A 20,190-nucleotide genomic window follows, 5' to 3' on the forward strand; every position below is an offset into this window, starting at 1 on the left:
AGTAGGAAAAAGGGGTTTTTGCTTTGAGGTGAACACAAGGATATTTATTCAAAGGGCAAGCTTAGCTCAAGGTTCTGGAATTTTTCTTAAGCTGCTGATTTAGATAAGGGAGAGCAATACTCAAGAGTGGAGTATGTTGAAAGGCAAAGTTTCAATGCTTGATCAAAATCAAGATGAGCAGTACTTTTTTATGTTACTGAATGGGCAGAGCATAAACACCAAGTACATTTGTCAATAAAGACATCCTTAAATCATTTAGTTTAGTCTTCATTTAAATATCTTGAAAAATCTGACCATAGGTCAGTCAGATGGTTGGCAAACAGATTAATAGTGAAGCTTTCAATTAGACTGAGTGTCTGTTCTCTTAAATGCAAAAAAAGATACTCTTTGTGGGGAATTCTACTGTAATTGTCTTACAATTAATACTCCATTTTGGCTGAGTAGGTCTGGGTATTAAGAGCTTTTTAATAGGAAAGACTTTCCATCTTAGGAATCTATCCTTATTTAAAAATGCCAAACGAAACTGCTTTTTTAAGAACTTAAGAAAATTCAAAGATTCTGGAAGTTGTATAGACATCTCCAAATGTTATGCTCTGATGAAATAAGCCTATGGGTAAGGATACAGTACTACCTTTATCTTCTGATAAGGTGTTTATAAATGTCTTTTTCCCCTCAGAAAGTGCAGAAGGATTTCCAAGTTACGATACAGCGTCTGAACAACTCCATGAAGCAGGATATGATGCGTATATTACTGGACTGTGCTTCATTTCCATGGCTAATTTCCTAGGTACCTGTGACGTCTTTTCCAAACCTTCTCCTTGGTGCTGTCTGTAGCTGCTTATTATATACTGAATTTATTCTTCATTCATCAGGTTCATTCCTCAGTCCTCCGAAAAACCATGTGTCTGCTAGATCAAAACTCATTGAACCTTTTTTTAACAAGTAAGTAGTTGTATAAAAAACATGCTAAAACATGGAAGTACAGCACCACCTTTGGCAGATCTACTTCTAGCCTTGGGAGCAATAGTTAACTGCATTTTTCTTTAACCTAAGTTTTTTTTTGCTTTCTGATTCATGCTGATAATACTGGAGAGGCTATGAAGTAAATACCTTTTCATTTGCGGAGGATAGTTTACTTTCTGCTGACCTGTGAAAGGACACTTAGAAGAGAACCTGGACTGCTTTAATGGCCTTGCCCATGCCACTGTTGAGGATATATTTACAGTTTAGAAAATTATTTCTGGAGTAAGCTTTGGGAATAGTGGAACTGAAGAAAAGCTGGTCAGGTGTTCTTTATGTTGTAGGACCCTCAGTAACTGGTGATAGTGAAAACTGAATGTGCTCAACAGTTTGGAAAAACTAAAATACACCCATGGTAACGTCAGTCCAAATGACACAAAGCATGGGTATTAAGATTGTTGGGTAACCCATTTTTAAGATGGCGTAAGAAATAGACATGTATGATTTATGGGATGATGCTATGAGCAGTATTTTTCTTTTGAATTGGATCTTCATGCAAACTCCTTGAACAAATTGAAGTAAGACTTGGGGAATCTAGAAACCTTTATGCACAGAGTCAATCCTTTACATAGTTAATCTGTAGATTTTACCTTAGGAAACTTCTAAAGATGCTGCCATCTGTCACATAAAGGAAAAGGAGTTGAAATTAAAAAGATTCTAGTGCTTGCTCTGTCTGTTTAAATTCAGGAGAAATGCCATGCTTTCAAACCCATAATACACGAGTTGGCAAAATATATTATTTTAGCTTCAGATGGCCCACACAAAGGATGAAATCATTGTGATCATTTGATTTCACCTTTCATTGTTCTGAAAATCATATTATTATAGTGACAGCAGTTATGTGATTCTCTTGACACTGAGACATGAGGCAGTAACTCCATATATTTTAGCAGATGTTACAAATATTCCCTAGATGAAACAGTGACTGCTTGATTTGAATGTGAAGATGATGATAAAATTTATCAGCACAATTTCATTTTAAGATGGGATGTGTCACTAGGTTGTTTTCAGGAACACCAACACACACACGCCAAGTAGTAGGTGCCAATTGAGCAGGTTAATTTTTCAATCATTAACCAAAATTCTTTCTAGAAATACATATTTGCAACAAGTATAAACAGCAGCTTCTAGAGCTGTCACAATAGTACATTAAATTTAAGCTTTTCAAATTAATTGTGTACTTGAAATGTGACATTCCTCTAGGAGCGACATTGCAAAATTGTGAGTGAGTGAGAGGAAGCCTGCTGTGCCTGTTCTGGCTTCAGAGTTAACACTGCCTGACTGTAATGACAGAAAGAGTTAAAAAACTGTAGGGACAACAGCTGCCTTTTTTTTTCTGTTCTAAGCAAGAACTGAAAATTAGTGTTTGCAAGAAAATAATGTTTATCCATTCTGTCATTATTCAGAACTTGTAGCTTCTTGTTTCAGAAAAGCTATGTATTATTTTTAAATCATGGAAACTTGGAAGCCTTGCCATGTCTTACTTTCAAATGATTTCAGAAGCTTTGCCATATTCTAACTAACATCTGCCACATCACCTAAGAACCTGCAGATGAGACTATCTCACCTTTTCCTTACAGTGAGCAGGCCAAGGCTTGTATTTTTCAAGGTAGTTTTCTTTCTCTTGTAATGTAAACTAACAAACCAGAATAAGACAACTCTTACTTATTTTTTTTTTTTAATAAAGAAGATTTAACTACATGTCATAAGTCAGAACTGTGAGGTATTTAAATGAACAAGTCTTTTGCTTCATTCATTCAGTCCTTGCAAGTCTCTGTCTGCAGCAGGTGGTGTTTTTAGCACCTGTAGTAGTATCTGGGCTCTGCAGTTCAGAGTTCCCTAAAGGTCCCTTAGTGAGTGTGTTGCTTCTGGGGCTTTTTGGCAGGTATGCTCTGGGCTGCCAGCCAGCTTCCTGCTACACCTACTTGTCTCTAGTTTGTGGTCTAGAATCTTTCCCTAGCTGAGCATCCTTTCTTCCTGCTGGGGAGAAAAAAAACTATGTTCCTCCTTCCTCCAGAAGTTCTACCTGATCCTGTGGGCAGCAGTCAGAACAAGGAAACCTTTTCCTTTGTGCTGTAGTCATGTTCTTCAAGCAAAACACAAACTACAACATGCAAACAGTAAGCTAAACAAATGAAAGTTATACCTTGTGTCACAAGTTTTTCCTGAAAGAAGCTGACCGGAGGAGTTTAGTATAAGGCAGCTATTCAGAAGCAGTGTTCTCAGTTTGAACTATTATCCAGATAGTCTTGAAAATGTTCTTTAAAACAGACATGATTCTTTGGGTTGCTTATAACGTCTTAATTTCAAGATCTCTGTATATTATATGTTAATATTTAAATACAGTTTAGTGATTAAACTTTCACATCATTGCTAGGATTTTGGAAATGTTTCTTGTTTAAATGGGCTTGACACTAATGTGAATTAAATTAGTAAATATAAATTTAAACGTGAAGATTTGATGTTTCTTGAACTTAGTTTTCAAATTAAGGCAATACTTTTTTCAAAAGTAATTTTGATGTCTTTCATTATGTCAGCCTCCTGGCTGGCTGTTGAAGAGTGATGGCCAGGATATAGGCTAATGTTCATATAGCTTGATGACGAACACAGGTAAAATCTTTAGTTTTAGGGCTTTTGTGAGAGTGGAACTGATTAAAAACAGACTTTCCCTTAGGGTTGTTTGGCTCTTTTAGGCATAATACATAAGTTATATGATAAACAATTCAATAAGCCAGGAATTCCAGAGATGCATTTCTGTAATCTTTATGCTTTATTGTATATATAAAATCTTTGAAAAATCCTGTTTGTCTGCTGTGAGTAATCCCCAATGAACATTTATGAGTATACTCTTGTATGTATAATTTAGATACTGTTACTGTCTCATATACTTTTGAGTTGGTTTGAAATGTTGTGACTGGTTTAGGGCAACTGCTCTTCCGTATCTTCCTGCCCCCACCCACAAGCCCCTCACAAACTTTTAATGACAATGTTCTTTTGTATCTCCTTGGGTTGTTTGAATGGTATTTATTCTTTTGATGTAGGGGGTAGAAGAGGTGTAGAGAAATGAGAACACCATGTTTTATTGACCTGAATAGCATCATGGTCTGTAGAAATAGAAATAAGCTTAGAAATGTTTTTTTTAATACAATGGATATCAGTAACCAAAATCCATGCAAATCACTTGGGTTTGTGCTATATTAGTAGAAAGTTTCTCATAGGGGGCTATGTTCTCTGGCATGTACTGGAAATCCCTCAGTTTTTCTATATGCTTTACTTTCCTTTGCAAAATTACTGCAAAAGGAGATTGGTATGCTTTTGTGCAGTTTGACCAATAACTTCCCTCTCACAGTGTAGGAGTAAACAGTCTCTGTTCTTGTGCTTGCAGCAACATGTGGCTGAAGTAGTCACTGACCTGGACCAGTAAACTGGTAAAAAAAAGCAAAAACCAGTAAACTGGTAAAAAAAAAAACAGTAAAAAAAAGCCTTTTTTTTTCAGCTGGATCAGTTTCTGTGCACAGTTCACCACACAGATATGAAAACTTTAATCCTAGCTCAGTGCAGAGGAGCAGTGTTGACTCCTTGAGACTGTTTATGCACTGTTGTGACTGGCACAATGATAGCCTTCCTCTCCTCATTTCATTTGACTTGCCACAGAAACAATTGTCTTCCAAAAAGCTTCGTCAAAATACCTCATAGTTCTTACTGAGAAATGGATCTCTGTCCTCTGACTGTGTAATCTGGCTGTAGTCCTTAAACAGTGTAGGAAATAATATTTTTTTAGCTTGGTCTGCTTAGCTTTTAAAGAAATGTAGCTACGACACAGATTTTTACAACATTAACTCATAACTTCATGTATTGAGATAATTTAATATAGAGTTCTTGCTGTCATACAGAAGAGTCTTACTAAGTTAAATGTTCTGCAGATAGATGAAGAATCTCAGAACCATAGTTATGGATACTTAATTATGGATTATGGTGGAATTTGGTGTTCATGATCCATGTGGTGTAAGTTAGTGCTACAAGATGCAGTTACTTCTGTAACACACCTGAAGTGCGCTTAATACTAAAATCAATATTTAGGCTACAGAGAATATGTGTGTTTGTGTGTGTATGTGTTGTTTAGTGACATAATTGTTTGGCCAAACAAATAAACGTAGGATTGGTTTCAGAGAATAAAGAAACTGACCCTAATTAATTTCAGGGATATATTTTTTTTTTTTTTTACTTAAGTCTGTTCTTGTAATTGGCCAATTTGTTGTGTTCCTCAATATGATAAAACCTGGGGAAAGAAACTTAATTAGTGTTTCTCCCCAGAAGTTTTTGGTGTGTTTTTAGTAGACTTCATCTTTATTTTTATGAAAACCTACAAAACTTACTATTTGAGTGCTTTAAAAACAGTAGGTTCCAAGAACTTGGGAGAAGTTTGTTCAGATAACTCAGCTTAAAACAAACCTGCCTTTTTTTTTATATATATTTTTTTTTTTTTTAATAAAACCTCCCACTTTTGCTGTCCTGCATGGATGATGGACATCCTATCCAGCAAAGACTAAACTGCTTTTACTGACCAGTAGAAAATTTCTATTTAGCCTATTTAGGCTGTGCTTATCCCCTGCACTGGGGTCTGAAGAGGGCTGTATCTCTTACTAACAGTGACACCGACATTTCAGATGAAGCTGTGAGCACAAATCATAGCTAATAAATCAAATTGAGCCTCTTTTGGTGGTCTGGGAGCAGCTTACTGGGAGAACACAGATCCCAGTTCTTTTCTGCCCAGCTGGGTGCCCTGTTAAGGTGCTATGATCCTACCTAATGTCTTCCACCAGAGCTGGAATGTGGTCACATACCTTCTTTTACTCCTTGGAGGATGTGTCCCATGCTGCCTCTTTCTATACCACTTCCTTTAATTCCATAAAAGATGCCTTTGTGGTGGTATCCCTGTGCCTCCTTGTTTTCTGGGTGGAGCCAACCCTGTCCAGTTTAGACAGACAGCTGTGTTGAAGCCAGGTCCTCAGGAGTGTGGCACCTAAGGCTAAACATAGGAAAGAAACTCTGGCTGCCTTGTAGAATGTCTTCATTACTCAGTGCTGTGCTGGAACGGGTGAAGTTTCTGAAGCTAATTGGTGCAGATGTTTCTAATTTTTATTGATAAAGCTCCTTTTAGGTGCTGCAGTGCTCAGGGGGATGCAGTGGATGTTAGACTGTACCTTTCCTGGGACTCAGAAGATAAATTAGGTGCGACAGTGTGTGGCACAACTGGTGCCAGTTCTCACACCCTGTGGCTCACATGTGAACCTGCCGTACAGTACATTTTACCCCAGTGTTTAGGGCTGTTTTCTGTCTTCTAGTTGTAGCAAAACCAAAAAAAGTTGTTGATTTGGGCCTTTTTTGCTCTTGCTTTCTTGAACAAGTAAAATTCCTGGCATGATGCCAAGTAATGTTTGAATCTGGTTGTTGGATTGGGCTTAGAGGGTCTGTTTGTTTTAACATACCTTAAGATAAGTTTAGGATTGTTAATTCTGCTTCTTCAGAACAAACGTGTCAAAGAAACTATAAAAAGAAAAAGATCTTCAGGCAGAAATTTGCTAATGGTTCTTTTCCATTTTGCTTCTAGGTTATTTCTTATGAGAGTAATGGACATACCATATCTCAATTTGGAAGGACCAGACTGTAAGTAGCTTCTTTCATTGTAATCTTAACACCATTCTGACAAACATCCTGGAGGAGGAAGTGTAAAAATTAGTCATGCATATCTAAAGCAAGGATGTCAACATATCTATCAGCTATGTTTAGGCTATTAGCTACTTATGAAATGATTTAAAAGTATCTGCTCCCTTGTTTTCCTTTAACTGAACAGTAAACCCAGAAATTGTTCAACTTTGACCAGAGAATCTGCATAATAAAGGGGGCTGATGAGAACAAATTAAGTTAATGTTACTAAATGAGTTTGAAACTAACAGCTTTATTGTTATTTTGGGTTACTATTCTTATGTACTATATCACATAAGAAGTGGGATCTTAACACTGTCCCCTCACCCCAGCAGTAAACACAGAATGCAAACTAGTGAAAAGCACGTGGTTCTTAAAATCCTGTGGCCACTTTGTCAATTGACATGCAATTAACTTCAGCTTAAACATCAGGATTCTTTTGCCACATGGGGTTATGGTAATGGAAACATATTACTTAAAACATTTTTACCTTATAGGTTATTTCAGTTTACAGACCTGGAGCTGTAATTAGTTTATAATATATTTAAATGAAAAAGATTCTAATAACGTAAATGTCCTTACTGTTACGGGATTTCATTATGAGGGGGAGAACTTTGGATGGGGGTTCCCATTGATGCCTTGACTTAGGAAAATGTGAAGCCCTGGAGGTCAGTCTGGTCCTTGATTAGATAAAAGCTTAATTCTATATTGAGGAGTCAGATACATAATGTCTTGAAAATTACACATTTGGAAGCAGTACTCATGTGGATACGTTTTCCACTCCTTGCATCGGAAAGCTCAGACTGAGTGTGGCTTTCTAAGATGTCAGTGTAATAGTAACAGAATGCAGCCCTAGAGAGATGGAACTAACTGTTGGAGAGGAAAATACGTTCTGTAAGGGCATATATTTAATTTTAAATTCAGTTAGGTGGTCAGATCTCTGAGCTCTGGCTCTGCTGGAATGGTAATCTAATTACATTGCATCTTCCCTCCCCAACTGTTTGATACTGAGTGGAAGAATGGGTAAATACTTTGGGCCATTGAGAGAGTGCCAAAGCTACTAATTTGTAAAGATGCTACTTCCACTTGCTGGCCAACTTACAGGATTGTTTTGATACTTTGCCAGGAAGGGTTGCCAAAGAAGAGTCTGCCTCTGAAAGTCTGTCTCTTTTATCTGAAAGCCACTCCTGTAGAACAGACCGATGCAGATGTTCCAGGAGAACCTGAGCCAAGAGGCTTTCTAAGCTTCAAAAAAGAAAGCATTGCAGGGGTGGCATGTTGGGCTGGCTATTCTAGCCACTTTTGGTGCTGTTCTGAGATGTAAATACCACTGTAGGTTGAGGAAGCTGCCTAGTGGTTGTCTGTGGGGAGCCGTTTTGCAGAGAAGCAAAGCCACCTAAAAAGTACAGCCAGGTTTCTGTGGGAGGTGCACTTGGAGTCTGTATTTTTAAAAAAGAGATGAGGCACAGCTGACTGTTGTATGTTTCTGTTTGTCAGGTAGTGAAATATCAAGTTTGTGCAATTTTTACTGAAATAATGGTTTTCAGTAACATGTGCTAAGTTAAATAGGATTGAATATGTGAATGTGGCTTTCATCATCTTTTGTTACTGTGTGTTAAAAACTCATTTAAAAGAATGAAGTTGCCTCACAAAATGACTGCAAAGCAGAAAAAGAATCAAATACTTTTCACCCAAGTAGGGAGAAGTTAGAGATTTTAACAGCAGATTCACTGAATTTAAGAATAAGCAGGTACAAGAAGGTTAGGAATAGTTTCTTTTCTCTAATCAATATATAAAGGCTGTAATATCTGAAACTGGTTTTGTTCATGCTATGATTTTCTACTGCTGGATTACAAATAATTAAACTTTGAGTTGCTCTCTGTTCAGTAAATTGTACAACAATGAATTGATTGTTGCTTGTTGCTTGTGGGGTTTTGGTGTTTGACTTGTATAAGGCAAAAAAAAAAAAAAAAAAGAATTTTAGTCCTTAAAAAATGTTTTATCCTTTTTCTTTAAGTAGCAGATTTAGGGAACAGGATTTCACCTGTGCTCATGAAGGGATTGCTTTCCTTATCTCCTTGTGTCTCTGTCCAGCCTGACTGAGCTCCCAGTGCTCATGTACACCTGTAATTTATTACTAGGGGTTTCTTGTCAACTCAGGATAACCCACTTGCTAGGTGAACAGATTAAAACACTTAGCCGTAACAAGTGGCTGATAGTCTGATTTTGGACACCTGTTACAAATGAGATACACCTTGGAGAGGTCTCCGGTTTTAAAGCTGAAAGCTAAAGAGATCAGAAACTAAAAAAGTTTGTATTAAAAAAGAATTCAGGAAGGTAAGTCACTAATCATTCCCTAAAATGAAAAACAGTCCCTAAGTCTCTATACCAAAAGAGAAGATTTTCCTGAGAGTGTTACCAGGTGGTCAAATTAAAATCTGATCACATCAAGCTGTGTGTAGTTAACCCTTGAGTTATTCTGAACAAACTGGAGCACTACATTGTAAAGTGGAGCACTTGACTTTAGTGGTTCAGCCTCTGTCATCAAACGTAAAACAACACATAAGATTTAGCAATGTGCCATACATAACAAAATAGATCTCTGTAGATAGCTGTGGAAAGGCTTAATTAATGAACTGCAAATAGTTTAGTAGGAAAATACAAAGTATTTCAGTATCTTTGGCCCTGAAAATACAGTGTTCAACTTGTTTCTTTTTAAAATACAATAGGAATTCACAGGTTATAAAAACATCTTTAGTGAAAGGAACTTGAGGTGGGAGAAATATGTGAAAGTAAGATAGTGATAATTTATGCTGTATTCTTACATCTTCTAGCAGTTTGATTTGGATTCTCTCTCTCAATTTCACAGACCTTAAAATTTCTTTCAATATGCACTAAAGACTTATTCACTTCTTTAGATGTTGGCCTTGATGAGTTGTCTTTTTTTCTTGGTGTAATTTGTAGTAATAATAAAATGTCAGTGTGTATATTGTAGCTTGTATCTAATACTTTATTTATACTGTATCTAATACTGAGTTAAACATTGTTTCACAGGAAAATGACAAAAATTGAACCATTGCTAAGAATTTTTTAAAGGTGGAGCATGAAAAGGCTTTTTTTTTTTCTTTTTTCTGTCCTTGCACTTGGTTTGGTGCAAGGGATGGGAAGAACTACATTTGTGGGCATTTCTCACTGCAGGAAATGCTGTTTCAATTCCTTAAATAGATGAACTAGCTAGTAGGATTTAGTGTATCTTTCATGCCTAAGTGTAGGCACATTCTAACTGTACCTGATGCAGTTTCATAAATCTTGTCCTGTTTTCTTTTTGAAAAAGAAAAGGAAAAAACTACATGACTACATTATATGACTGTTTTAGGATATTTTAAAGATTATAGTAGTGTCTCTTATTTTAACAAAAACATTTTTGTTTTGTAGTACAGCCCAAACGAGATCATGTTCTTCATGTTACTTTTCCCAAAGAGTGGAAGACTAGTGACCTATACCAGCTTTTCAGTGCCTTTGGTGAGTGATATAATCTGTCTTCCTTTTATGTTGTTGTTATTAACAAGTTAAATTTCTGGTTTGTTTTTAGTCTGTCTGTGCAGACTTATTCCTAGTGTAGGTAATAGTGAATCTCTTTTTGTAATTTTTGAACGGTGTCCTGTGGACTTTGTAATGATGTAATGATGTGAAAATTGCCGTTCTTATTAACTGCTCTTTAGAAGTCTTTATTTGGTGCTTGTTGAATATTGAGGATCTTTTATCCTTTTATTTCCATCCTCTCCTGAAAGGAGATAAGAGTTATATAGGTGGATAAAGAGAATGGGGGTTGGTGTAAGGCAGATTGAGGCTTTAGGGACAAGGTTCATCCTGCAGTCTGCGTAAAGCCAAACTCCAGCATATGTGAGTCTAGGCAAGGAAGCAGGCTTGAAAATAACCAATTTGATTTCCAGATTGTGAACACCATCCAAGTGAGAAGAAACAGCAAAAAGGATAGTTAATAACTTAGTTAATAACTGAGCAGCAGTAGTTCCTCTACTAAGTAGAAGTATAAAATGTAGGTACTTGGATAGCTGAACTAATTGATGGTGGCCTCCTGTTCCTACTCTCGTGTGGCTTGGAACTCTGGAGCTGTATCAAAACTCCCTCAGTTCCTTGTGAGCATTCGATCTTCACCGCAGCAGGGCTCAGTGTAGCGGATGGCATGTGATAGCCCCGAAATGTAGGAGGCGAGAATGTAGGAATGGCAGGATTCTCCCGGAGCTGCTGTTCGGGGTGGGGAGCATCGCCCGGGCTGGGCTCCCACCGTCTGCGGGCGGGCACCGCCGCCAGGGGGCGCGCTCACACGCGGATCAATGCTCGCTTTGGGAATTGCCAATTCCCGCGCTCCTCCGGATTGTAGAGCTGAGTGTTTTCACATTTCGATTTGCAAACTCCAGGTTCGAGAATTTATCTGTATATTTTTTAAAGTGTTTTTGCCATGGTATCTGGAAACAAACTGCAGATTATTCCTTCCAAAATTCTGGAATACTGAAGTACCCATGCTTTTCCAGTTGTAGGTGGATAGGGGCAGAGTGGTGCAGTGGGAGGTTGAGTGATTTGCCAAAAGCTAAAAAAAAAAGGCAGTAACAGACATGAATTAGCCTAATTTATTACATAAGTTAAAGTGGATTGAAATCAACAGTATTAGTTGAATTTTACAGAAAAATTATTTTAGAATTAATTGAAGCAGAATTATAATCTTCCATGAAGCTTCTAACAAAATATGGTGAAACAGCTGAAAGGGCTGCAATGTCACACTTGGAACTGGTTCACATTTGCTGGTCTAGAGGGGATGTTCATCATTCTGAGATCTTTCAGGACTGCCTGCATACCAAGTGGACACCTGTTCATGCAAGATGTTTTTATAGTCTTAGGGGTGAATGTAGTTCCACTGTACAAATACTTGCAGCACTATGCAGTCTCTTAGAACACTTCAGATTCTTAAATTTGTATTGTTTATTTGGTCATGCTGATGTGAAATATGAAGTCATTAAAATAGGATTTGGTAGAATACAGCAAATCATTATATTAAATTTAGTGTACAGCCTTAAATTCTACTTAAATTAATGTCTTTGGGCTTTTGATTAAAACTCAACTTACTATCAAAATGTTATAAAAACTACCGCTTAATTACCAGTAAATGTCATGTAGGAAATGTATAAGAACAGAATATAAAAAGAAAAATGTTTCAATGATGTAATCCATCAATATAATTTTATTCTGTGGATTTAATCTTCTTTGCATGTTTGAGCTGATATAAGGAGAATTTTCAAATTTCTTTACAGAAGAAATACATGTTACTTGCACCTTCATGTCATAGTCCACCCTCGGCATTCTTCAAAGTATTGAAGACTTGATGTATTCTAGAAATGCAGAGAGAAATTTCCTGGTTTATTTCCATAGAACTGGTGTTCCATTACATTGCAGTCCATGGCTTATCTGCACTGGCCTTGCAGTGATCTGGCACAGGGCTCTGGTGATTGCTAAATATTGCACTGCAGCTGCATTTGCTTTCCAGATCTATATTTGCATTTCACCATACTTTTGAAATGCACAATATTTACTGAGTGCTCAGCAGTATTACTGCATGATTTAATTCATTAATCTTATCTCTCCTAAATTCTTACTTCTTAACAATGATGAAATGTGGCATAATCTGAAGAGAGCATCTTTTAAGCATGGAGAGTTGCATAAGAGCATTTGTTGCAGTTCGCTTCAGATTGGAACTCAGTGTCTGCTACTTAATGTTTGACTTTATTTAAATTCTATATTTAAAGTGTATAAGTCCAAGGATAAAAGCGACATATATTGGCCGGTATTGAAACCCTTTATTAGCTAAAAATACAAAGTCAGAAGTCACATAGAGTGCAGTAGCCTTTCTACAACAATAAATAAGGATCTGATACTGAAATGCTGAAATGATGTGCCACCAATAGGTTGGATTTTTATTTGGCACTAAGTGAAAATATGGACACTGAAGTCCATTTGAATAGCAGCTGAATTCCTTCAGGAGATTTTTTTTTTGTCTAGCACTGGTCCTCTTTCTTACTTTATACTGACAGCACAATTGCAAGATATTCAGGAGAATTTTTCTTTCTGATGTAACAGTCTGGTCAGGTAGATTGAAATTAATTATCTGTATATATAGGAAGGGGACACAATCTGGACAGCATTTCTGTGTTCCAGAGTTATAACAGAATATGGTCTCAGATATCTTAAATGATTGTTTAGAAAATCTTGTAGTTAGTAATACAAAAATGGAGAACTCGATACATGAATAATTGTAGAGCAAAGACTTGTCAATGCATGTAGAGCAATATGAATTTGTACAGTAATTTCTGTCCTTTAAAGGAAACTCAGTGTTGGGGTCCTACCAAATGCACTACAGTTCTGAGCTGCAGTCACGAGTCAGCTCGGGCTTTTCTTGTGTTGTGAAATGTTAGTGTCCTGCCAAAGGGACGTTCTCCCTACACCAAAGAGCCTTACCCATAGGCAGAAAAGTTACATGTTTGTCAAAGGCAGAATTATTAGAAATTGAACTTATGTGCCCTAAAAAATGTTTAAAGAAATTCTAACTTCATGGTGTAGGCTCATCCTAATAGCAGCTTTAGCCTTTCAGTACAGGGAGATGTCAGAAACCATACCGAATTAATTATGGTTTTGGCAATGATCAAAATGATTATAACTTAAACTCCTAAATAGCTGGCTACTCAAGTGTATAGCATGTGAATGAAATCTATCTAGGCTTTTATTTTTTTATAATTAGAAAATCTGTTTATAATCTGGCTGGATTTCAGAAGAGACTTCTATAACCTTGTAACCTGTAGACTAAATTAGATTTCAATAGATTAAACAACTGAGAATAAATGTATTTTAAGCCCTTTTGCATCATTGTTTCTAACCTTGTAATGTCTGAAGGTTAAATGGTGGTGTAACATTATAAATAACTTGATTTTCTAGTCTACGTGAAAAAAATGGCACCAATTTTCAATATTTGAATTGTACTAACAGTAAAGTGCTTAGGTAAGGACAGGAGATGTAAATGGATTTCAGACTATAATAAGACCTTGTGTCTGGAATGGGGATCCTTTCCTCTGCTTTTGCTTGATTATGAGCTCTTCTAGTATTAATGTGACATTTTAAGCCATTCACATAGAAAATGCACTAACTGCTTGATGAATAGAGGGATTTTTTTCCCAGTCACTGTTCCATTGTAACAGCTTCCAAATGAGGTCCATGATTTTGTGCATTTGTCCTCATGTTGATTCAAATTAAGTTTTTATTTCACATCCAGAAAATTATGTATGGTGGTATTCAAACAAACCAGACTTTGAAGATTTAGTGTCCCAATAGTGTAGTTCTCCACTGATGTGATCAATCTTTTATCTACCCCTCTCGACTGGAATTTATCATCCCTCGAAGAGCTGTTATTTATTTGAGTAAAGGGCTGAAATTCAGAAAATCACTTCAGTTTATTTAGTAGACTCATATAGAAGTCATGAAGGGAGGATGTGAGGGTCTGAGGGTGTACAGGATGCACATGCAGCTGTGATATCCTGAACAGCTCTGGGCCCTTGTGTAACTGGGTATGAAATACACACCTTTTCTGTGGACACCTCAGGTGCAATTACTCTTAGATGGCTTTTTTATTTCATGGCATATGAGATAAAAATCTATGACTGAGTCTAAAATAAAAGTAGTCATAATAATTTCCTTTGCTTTTTCTAGGTAACATTCAGGTTTCGTGGATTGATGATACATCAGCATTTGTATCATTGAGCCAGCCAGAGCAAGTACAAATAGGTACGTGTTGCTGGATTTACTTTGGCATTGAAACTAACTGGCTCCTGCAAAATGCTCTGAGCCACCAGGGTCTGTGATTCTAATGGCAAAACCACTGACTTGCTTAGAGGAAGTGGACTTCCATAGCAGCACCACATGTGTGGCAGCAAAAACAAGCCCAAACTGGATTTGGTTGAGAATTTTGTGTTTCATTCCATGAGCCTCCAAGTACCTAAACCTGTAGACAGAGTACTGCTGGTTTCTTCACTTGGTGCAGTACTTACTGAGGTTATTTACTGTTACTTTCCACAGAGTAAGACTATCAAAGACTTTTGTGGTCTTTGCCTCCAAGTATGCTTTGGACAGATACACATTTAGTTTGGTTTACATTTGCAAGGAACAAATGCAGAGATGCCTTTTGGTGCATTGTGGAGCACATGCTAAATAACAGTGTCCGAAGAACCTGGACTGCTAATGTGTCTACAGTTTGTTTTATGAACAATGTGCAGTCTCTACAGACTTAAGTTTTTAAATTTTCATTTGAACATTTGAAAATATTGCTGTTAGTTATGGGGGCAAGCAGTCTTTTGGGTGTATGGGGGTTTTAGGTTGGATTTGTTTGTGGTTTTTTTGTTGTTTTGGCGGTGGTTTTGTGTTCGGGGTGGGGTTTTTTATAGATTTTTTGATTGAGTATAGTTGAATCCACAAGCTCTTAGTGGTTTCTGTAGTTCTGTTGGGCATATATTTGAGGATTGACCCATACCCTTACTTCAGGGAACAATGGCTAGAAGTAGGCCATTATAGATGATCATTTGGGATATGTCTGGGATATCTTGGGATAGTTCCATCTCTGTTCACTGAAATTCTTGCATCAGATGCTGTGGAGCCAGTGAGAGCAGCAGTATATGTAGCGCTTCTGATTAACTGGCTAAAATCTTGTTGCACTTAAGAGCTATCCAGGCAGAATTCCCACAATTAAGTTCTAAAAAGAAATAAAACAGATTAGAAAACCCCACTGAGTTTACCATCATCTATCCTTACTAAGCTCAAATAAGAAGCTTTCAGGGTCTGGATGTACAGTCAGTGCATCTCTCTAATTCCTTATTAACATCCTGGGAGTGTTTATCATACTTCCTCATACATTCATTGCTCCACAGAGGATTTTGAGGGCTCACCAGCAGCCTCCTTCCAGCAACTGCTCCTTAGCAGCAAGAGCCATTGTTTCTCCAACTATATATAGATATAAGAATGATCTAACTTCTAATGAGAAGTTCCAGTAAAGAATTATGTCAAATAAAGCCTTCCTAGATGCTGCTACAGTAAATTTCCCGCTGCTGTTACCTCAGTTACTTATCCATTATCTAAATTCTTGGCATATACATTATCACCACTACTTTTGGTTGTTGTTGTTCTGTTGTTTGGTTTGGTTTGGGTTTTTTTTGTTGTTTTTGTTATAGCAACTACATATTTTGGAAAGAACTGAATGTCTGCAGAATATTGAAACTGAATCTTTCTGGCACTGCTCTGTGTCTTTTTTGTGCTTTGACAAACAGAGAGGCTTGTTCTGTGGCCTACGTGCTGGGAAACATGTTATTTGTTTGAAAGTTCAGGTGATTATAGTCTTCCATAGATTTTCATGAAATCAGGTTAGTAGAAATTCATATACTGAAAGCAGTGGACCAACCAAGCTGATAAGCTATAGCAACCTCAATTACCAAGAATTGTGTGATTTTACTTTAGAATTGCTTAAAATCCTTGGTATTTCATTGGTTAGAGGTTTTTTCCCTGTAATAAATACATCATAAATTCTGTTATTCTGTTTCCTGATCTTAAATTCTTTAATGAACTGCTTTGGTAATAAAAGTTGCTGATTGTACTTGTGATTTAGTGAGATGTACTTAAGTGAAGAACCTAGGAAAAACTAATAATGTGGCCTGTTTTTTAACCTGTTTATATAAATGTCTGCATCTTCTGGACTTTATAAAAAGCCTTGGAGAACTGTAAAACAATATGAACACAAGGCAGGATTTTGGTACGGATATACTTCTATGTTTACCTCTTAGAGAGGTTTCTGACTTTGAGCTGGTACTGATATCTTGGTATAGCTCAAGAAAACACAAATGCAACAAGAATATCTGTGGGACGTAAATGGATCGAGGACGTGAAAAGTGTATGGAAGTTTTCTCTAAAGTGTTCAGATTTCCATTATAGAGGAGTCTAAGTACTGTAAAAATAGCCAGACTTGCTTTGCATGTTTTTAATAAGGAAATTATGTGTGAAAAAGTGATGAAAATGAGACTGGTTTTGTACTTATCTTTGTGGAGTGTTAACTGATTTGGATCTATCAGATTTTGAAACCCCATTTACATCTGGGAGGTGTCTGTATTTTTCTGTTGCAGCAGAGATTCAAATACTGAAAATTGGCTGAACTAAGATCAAGTTAAGAGACTTGAACAACAGATCATTTAAAGACTGATCTGCTATCCTCCCTTGATGTACATGTTCAAAATAACCAGTTGATGAGTCTGGCTGGTTTCTTAACAATTTAGCTCCAATGCCTTTTAATTTTGTTCAGCTTCATAGGTGATACAAGACAACTTGAAATATGATTTGTCTATATGACTATTTTTGTGTAACTGTATCTAAGGGTAGTATTGAAATTGTGAGAGTTGTCTTTTCTATTTCAAAAAATAATTATCATGCTTAACCTTTACAAATGACAGACCTCTCAAAATGTGGCACTTTGCATAAGCTGTTGCTGCTATGCTATGCTGTTTTCATTTTTTCTAACTCTCCTGGATTCAGTATTTTAAATGGGCTAAAAACTTGTTCATCAGCATCCTGGGAATATGTTGGATTTCTTACAGATTCAAAAATTTATTTTGAATATGTAGGGAATAAAATATATCTCTTCATCCCCCAGTGCTCACAACTACTCAAACAATGTGCCTGAGTTACATGATATCATGGATGGTAGCCATTAAAACCTAGTCCAAAACTGATTGATAAAATATTGGCCACTAAGATTTTCTATTTATAAAGTATACATTTAATTAGCTGAATTTAGCTAATAAGGAGCTCTTCAAATTTCACATGGTAATCAGTAGTGTTTATGTTGCCAGGGAGAATGTTTTCCAATGTTTTAATTGTTAAAGTGTTACCCTGAAGAAATCTTTGTTGTTTAAGTGTTACCCTATGAATCTTTGAATAATATAAAAAGACTTGTTTCCTTTTCCACTTTATTTCCTCTGAAAAACTAATTAGGGAAAAAGGCAGTATTTTTAGAGGCAATTCTGGGGCTGCTCCTAACTTTCCAACTGAATATGGCATGCTTTAAAACACACAAACCAGAAACCTTGGGAAACAAGAGTCAAATGCCTTAAACTTCTCATTTTGCTGCTTATGATAATGTCCAAGAATCTTCACTTTATTTAGTTATTCACACAACTCACACATTGGCTCACTCTCAGATCTATTATGAGGAGAAAAGGCTTGTTCTATAAAATCATATTGCTCTCTGTAGCTTGAGGTGGAAGCTGCAGCAGAACAGATGCTAGGGAGCAGTTGCACAGTCACCCTGCCGTGCCTGTCTGTGCAAACTGGACCTGACCTTTGCCAGGGGAAGGTTCTTGGTTTCCAGTGGGTTCTGTGTCACTCTTTCTGTTGGGCTGCCGCAATGTCATCTTAAAGCCAGTAACAGGTTTATGAAAGTGGTGATTTAGATGGCTGTAATTTGTCTTAACTTTTTGCAATATGCTATGCTGTAAACTAATTTCTAGGCTACAAGCACCCGAAAACTAATGGACAATAATACTGTCTGTGTTCTGTTGGGATTTGCTGTTCAAAGTAGGTAATAAGAATTTGTTAAGTGGTTGATATTCCTTTATTATTCCTTTAGTTGGACATGTTGGAGACAAAACTTGTTGCCAAGTTGCACTGCAAGTGGCATCAGCATTTCTGTCAAACATGAAGCACACGTTTGTTAAGTTTGTGGCAAAGATAAACACTGTGCGTTGTTAGAGCTGATGAACACAGGAAATTTTAGAACTAACTTTTGGCATACAACTTCTGTCTCTTAAGATTTTTGTCTTGCTAGATAAGCTTGCCTTTAGATGCTGTTCAGCTTTGTGTGTTTATACTTATAAAAGCTGGCTTTTCATTTGGAGAGGTTAGTATGGGGTAAGTGCTGTGATCCATGATCCTATGACTTACAAAGATCTAGACTTCATCCAGATAGTCTGGAAATGTTGGGGAAAATGGGAGAGACTTCAGCTTGTCTTAACTGTCAAATAAGCCCAGTATTTTATTTTAATGAATAAATTGGTATAACCTGAAGTATTTGTCTTTTAACCACTTCAGCCTCTCAACTGTTCTCTGCAGTTAGCTTTGTGAGTCCTCAGTTAATGCTTTGGATCAATGTTAAGCTCTTGTTTTTCATGGTTTCCTTGAATGTTGTCATCTAGCTTTGACTGTTCAGGTTGCTGGTCTGAAAAGAACCTTGATACTTAAAGAGAAGTTCCTGTAGGTGTCTTTGCACTTGTGGAGTCTTTGTAGCCCATCTAAAAGGTACCCTTAAAAACACTGGTACTTGGAATGGGTTAATTTTTAAAAGTGGGAATGTCTTATAAATATGTTTAAAGTTTTAAAGTGCTTGAAAATAAAATTGGGCTTTTGAGACATTTTACATGCTATATGAAAATTTTCATATATTACATGAAAATAATGGACAAAATTATCTGTGGTACCTCAAAAATACACCTCATTTATTTTCCCTTAGTAGCCAACACTTGCAGTAATTCCCTTTACCTAAGGCTTGGGTTCAGTTTAATAACATCTATGTTCTGATTATGAGTAACTTCTGCAATATTTTAGGACCAATGGTTCAACTTTAGAGTAATTTTAACCTGTGAATCTTCCTGAGAATGTGTTTCTTGCTGTTTTAAAATGCAATAAATGCACTTAACCTGTAATTTTAAATACACATTGAAAGCAACTGCTTGTTGTAAATGGCAAGCACTAAAATAATGTTAAGTTATTCCATGTGTTGATGCCCTGATATATGAGCTCATACAGAATTTAGTGTGTGCAAGATATCTTCTTCCTCTTGGCTTTGAGAAGCCCGATGCTTTTGGGCAGCAGGGAAGCAATGGACTAAAGCAGGTGCAGCAGCTGAAATTGTGACAGCCTTTTAATGATTTGTGTTTAAATCATTTATCTTTCTGAACGTGTGAGCTTCTCAGACAGGACTGGGCTTTATGGCTTATTACTGTTCTGGAGGTTTACTAGAGAGCCTGTTACTTAGCATGAATGCTTACCACCACAATTTAAATATCTAAGAAGTATTTTGAGATTGTGTGTATATCAATCTCTCCTCACTGATTTCAGGGAAAGGGCAGGTAGTAGATTCTGTATTACCCAGAGTCTGAAAAATTACATTTCACATGACTGTGTTGTCAGCAATAAGTTAATGTGAAATTTATACCAGATACATTCTGAAAGGAGGTTATAGCCAGGTGAGAGTGGGTCTCTTCTCCCAGGTAACAAATGATAGGACGAGGGGAAATGGCCTCCAGATGCACCAGGAGAGGTTCAAGTTGGACATTAGGGGAAATTTCTTCACTGAGAGGGGTGTCAAGCACT

General features: G+C 36.8%; 1 protein-coding gene across 3 annotated transcripts in view; it reads left to right on the forward strand.

Annotated features, from left to right (window-relative positions):
• The window catches only part of PARN (poly(A)-specific ribonuclease), a 46,573-nt gene that overhangs the window by 13,055 nt on the left and 13,328 nt on the right, over positions 1–20,190 (forward strand). For all 3 annotated transcript variants that reach the window (XM_058849444.1, XM_058849446.1, XM_058849445.1), the window contains exons 17-21: positions 677–787; positions 873–942; positions 6,632–6,687; positions 10,162–10,248; positions 14,497–14,571. In XM_058849444.1, the coding sequence (XP_058705427.1) occupies positions 677–787; positions 873–942; positions 6,632–6,687; positions 10,162–10,248; positions 14,497–14,571 (399 nt within the window). The remainder of the gene's footprint in view (positions 1–676; positions 788–872; positions 943–6,631; positions 6,688–10,161; positions 10,249–14,496; positions 14,572–20,190) is intronic.

The sequence above is a fragment of the Poecile atricapillus genome, chromosome 14 (genome assembly GCF_030490865.1).
Source record: "Poecile atricapillus isolate bPoeAtr1 chromosome 14, bPoeAtr1.hap1, whole genome shotgun sequence".
NCBI classification, from domain to species: Eukaryota; Metazoa; Chordata; class Aves; order Passeriformes; family Paridae; genus Poecile; species Poecile atricapillus.